Below are 4,160 nucleotides of genomic sequence, written 5' to 3' on the forward strand. Positions count from 1 at the left end.
ACGAAATGAGAACGGTATCCTCTTGATTAAAGGTTCAGTCTTGAAAGATGTGCCTGAAGATAAAGTAACAAAACGCGGGTATGTTAATCCATTCGAAATTACGTCACCGGTAAAAAAACCAAAAAAAAAACCTAAAAGATCACGTTAGAGACATGAAGAACGTTCGAGATCACACGAGGCGTGAGGTTCAAGACCATCACATGAGGGATGTCACAACGATTACGGGGGGGGGAGCAAGAAAAAGTTGAAGTTCTTTTCTATTCTTTGTCTCCTTTGCGACTGAAGTTACAAGTTTTTAAAACAACGTTACACAGCGGCCAAAACGCCGTGAAAATACTCAGATGAGAAGTCCGAATTCTATTTTTTTAAATTTCCCTTTTAATTGATATGAATTAATGTACATAGGGGAGGGGGTTTGCATTCTTAGGAGTACATCTTATATAAAGGAGTTCCCGCGTCAGAGGTTCTGAAATGGCCGAGCCTATCTTTTGCGAATTTATATTTCTGGCAGTGATGTTAGATATGCTTTGCACATAAATAGCGAGAGGCGAAAAATTCGATTTTTTTTTTACAGGGGGGATATTTTATCTACACCGGCCGGTGCAACACAAACTATTCTGTAAAAATTGTTATTTATCAATAAGAGAAGAAAAAGATTAAAGATTGTCAAGCCCAAATATCAAAACAAACAGAATTTGATTACCGATGTTAATTTTTTTTTTTTTGCAAATTAGTCCACCGGGCAAGTTATTCTTCATAATATGTAATCAATGATTGATTCTGTAATACATACACAATCTGCATAAATTAAAATGTTTGTATTGGACGACCGGGCAATGCCAAGCGGCCAGCTAGTGTTGGCTTAAAAGACAGATTTCAATTGAATAAAAACTGTTCAAGCAAAGCAGGTAAGATTCAATTAAAATCAAAGAGTATTAAAGTGTTCAATCGTTATACCAGACATTACTAATCAAGCAGGAAAAATTAGATTACGTCAAATGTTTAAAAGACATGACGAATCAAGCAATGGTAAAAAAAATCAGAATACGTTCATAAGGGTTTAAAAAAGTTCTGCACTTATTGTGCAAATTATTCTGTGAAGTTCGTTAGCGTCCGGTAGCTTATGCAGTGTTCAGTGAAACTGAATTGTAGTACTGAAATTCTATGTATACTTTTAAGGACAGGCTTTTATATGAAAAAAAAAAAATTTTTTAAACTGCCTCGAGCTCAAAACCGGTTTCGCTACCAAATATGCGATGCCCTTTCTTCCTTGCAACCTTCCTTCCAAAGAGAAAAGACCTTCCTCTGCTATGTCATTTTAATGACAAGTGCTGATCTAAGCTCCAATCTATGGTCGTACCTTCCAAAATTTCAAAACATTCAGCTACAACTACTATCAACAATTTCCCCACTACCGGTGCCTAAATTTAAACGCAGATTCAATGAAGCTTTTTTTCTAGAACTTCCCGGCCTGTTAAAATAGGGTTGCCTTCACGTCTAATGTAAAACATTCTTGTTGAGCCGTCCCCCTTAATACAAATTTTACCCAGTGCATATCATTAAGGATTACACTTCCACCTTACATTCATTAACCATTATGTCCGAGTGGCTTTCGGGCATTGGTTAGTGGGACTTCGAAGTAAAATAGTTTAATCTATATCTATAAAAGTGAACGGGTCTGTGTGTCTGTACATTTCCCTACGCAATAACTGCGAATTTTTAGTCTACAGACTCGAAATTTGATATACAGGAGATTGAGATTTAGGAAAACCTATGTGATCAGTTTTCGGCCAGACATTTGGTGGTTAAGGGGGTCAAAGTTCAACGATTTGACCTTTGAGAACTAAACTTCTCCGACAATTTGGGGTCTAAATATTTGAAATTTTAGATATAGGTACATTGGACATGGATATAACTTAATTTGTTAAGGGGTCATAATATGGGTCAAAGTTAAAATTGACAGTTTTTTTTGCTCATCATACACCTCCAAACACCCGGGCAACGCCGGGCACCCATGTTAGCACAGAATAAAATTAAAAATTGGAAGACGAAAGATGATAAAATTATCATCGCAAGTAAAAATATTTTTTTCGGTTAAGGGTGGAATTATTCAAGACAAAAGCGGAAATTAAGAGCATGGAACATAATTCCAGTTAAAATACTGGAAAAGATTTTACTGGTTCAGAAAAAAAAAGTTTAGGTTTTTAGGCGTGTTGGTCTTCTGACGAGCATTTTAAGTTCTTTCTCCCAGATTCTTCTGACCAATTTAATATCTTAACTTTCTAAAGTTATGGTTTAAGTGTACAACAAACCTATTTGCAGGAAGGTTTTTTTTTCGCGGACCAGCAGGATACTATTTCGGCAACATCTGTATTATTTAGAGACAGTTATTCATGTAATTATTGGAGTGCCATTCAAATATATAATCTATATCATTTATATTGTAGACACTGATGTCAATCAGGATTCCAAGCAGGTTTTCAAGGACAGGGACACATTTTTAGATAAATATATATCTTAAGCTTTTTCTCCCCGGATTCGTCTAGCAAGTTGAATATCTCTAGGCATAATGGTAACACGTTTAGCATGAATGGCGCACAAGTTAGTGTCTTCGAAAACACCAACCAAATAAGCCTCACAGGCTTCTTGAAGGGCCATAACGGAAGTACTTTGGAAGCGAAGATCTGTCACAAAGTCTTGGGCGATTTTACGAACTAAACGTTGGAATGGTAGCTTCCTTATGAGGAGCTCTGTAGACTTTTGGTAACGACGGATTTCACGAAGGGCGACGGTCCCGGGTCTGTAACGATGGGGTTTCTTTAATCCTCTGGTTGCTGGGGCGTTTTTACGGGCAGCTTTCGTAGCCAACTGTTTTCTGGGAGCTTTTCCTCCGGTGGATTTACGAGCGGTTTGCTTGGTTCGAGCCATTGCTTGCAAGAATACCGATAATCTGGAAAGATCTGCAAATAAACGGCGATAAACCGGTTTTATTTTATACCGAAGTTACTGCCGACTGTTTAGTCAATTCACATATTTCACCTGATAGTTGATTGGTCAGTAATGACGATCGTTGATTGGTTGAAGCAATGAGCCAATTAAACATTTTTATTGATCGTTTTTATTTTTCTTTCGATCTGTGCATGTCAGCAATTTTAAATATATTATTGATATGAAATAGCAGGCCGCCTGGAATTACCCGGTCGTAAAATACGCTTAAATATGATATTTTACTTAATGCAGATTTCGTATTTATTATTATACTAGTATTTCAGCCCGGCGTTGCCCGGGTGTTTGGAAATGTATGTTCAGCAGAAAAAAAAAAACGGTCAAATTTTTTAAACTTTAAAGACTCCTATTATGACCGCTTAATATTTACTGTTTGGGGCTCAAGTCGACTTATTAAGTCCATGGAACCTATATCTAAAATTTTAAGTGTTTAGACCCTAAATTGTCGGAGGAGTTTGGTAGAGTTCTTGAAGGTCAAATCGTTGAACTTTGACCCCTTAATCGCCAAATTTCTAACCGAAAACCAATCACCTCGATTTTCCCAAATCTCAGTACCCTGTATATCAAATTTCGAGTCTGTAGACCAAACATTGAGAGAGTTATTGCGTAGGGAAATGTACACAGACACACAGACACACAGATACACACGCAGACACGTTCACTTTTATAGATATACTAGCATTTCATCCCGGCGTTGCCCGGGCGTTTGGATGTGTGGGTTGTGCAAGAAAAAAAAAGTGGTAGTAGGAAGGCAGGCTCAAACCCGTACCGCAAACAGGAAAAGAACGGGGGAAAAACGTGACGTCTTTGCTGTTACGATCACCGCCAAACCGGAAGTGACGTATGTTAAAATTAATAATCGAAAGGAGAGGATGACTTTTGAAAATATCGGCGAAAAAACGACTCCTCCGCCGTAGAAAAGTGCCCAGTTGAAGGTGAAGATATTAATGGTTTTAGCCAATTTTTCAATATTTATCATCTGAAGGGTCGAGCTTCAAAACGATGCTGATCTTGGTAAAATCCGTTGCGTCTGTCGAAAGTTTTAGGCAGACATGCAAACATACATACATAGATTTATATATTTGTAGCTCACATTTTCGAGCCAAACCGATTAAAAAGCTTGCCCTATCTCTGAATATATTTATGGGAAATTT

The 4,160-nt window shown here is 37.5% G+C and overlaps 1 protein-coding gene across 1 annotated transcript; it reads right to left on the reverse strand.

Moving 5' to 3' along the window:
* Positions 1-796: 796 nt before the first annotated feature.
* On the reverse strand, positions 797-2,989 carry LOC145285895 (histone H3.1-like). Its single transcript, XM_080134362.1, has one exon. The coding sequence runs from the start codon at positions 2,926-2,928 to the stop codon at positions 2,518-2,520; it is 411 nt and encodes a 136-aa protein (XP_079990488.1). The 5' UTR covers positions 2,929-2,989; the 3' UTR covers positions 797-2,517.
* Positions 2,990-4,160: the final 1,171 nt, after the last annotated feature.

Source organism: Euprymna scolopes, chromosome 10 (genome assembly GCF_053919585.1).
Source record: "Euprymna scolopes isolate OS-2025 chromosome 10, ASM5391958v1, whole genome shotgun sequence".
Lineage (NCBI taxonomy): Eukaryota > Metazoa > Mollusca > Cephalopoda > Sepiida > Sepiolidae > Euprymna > Euprymna scolopes.

Coding starts and splice junctions, on each gene's coding strand:
- LOC145285895 (XM_080134362.1), bottom strand. CDS start 2,928: ATGGCTCGAACCAAGCAAACCGCTCGTAAATCCACCGGAGGAAAAGCT.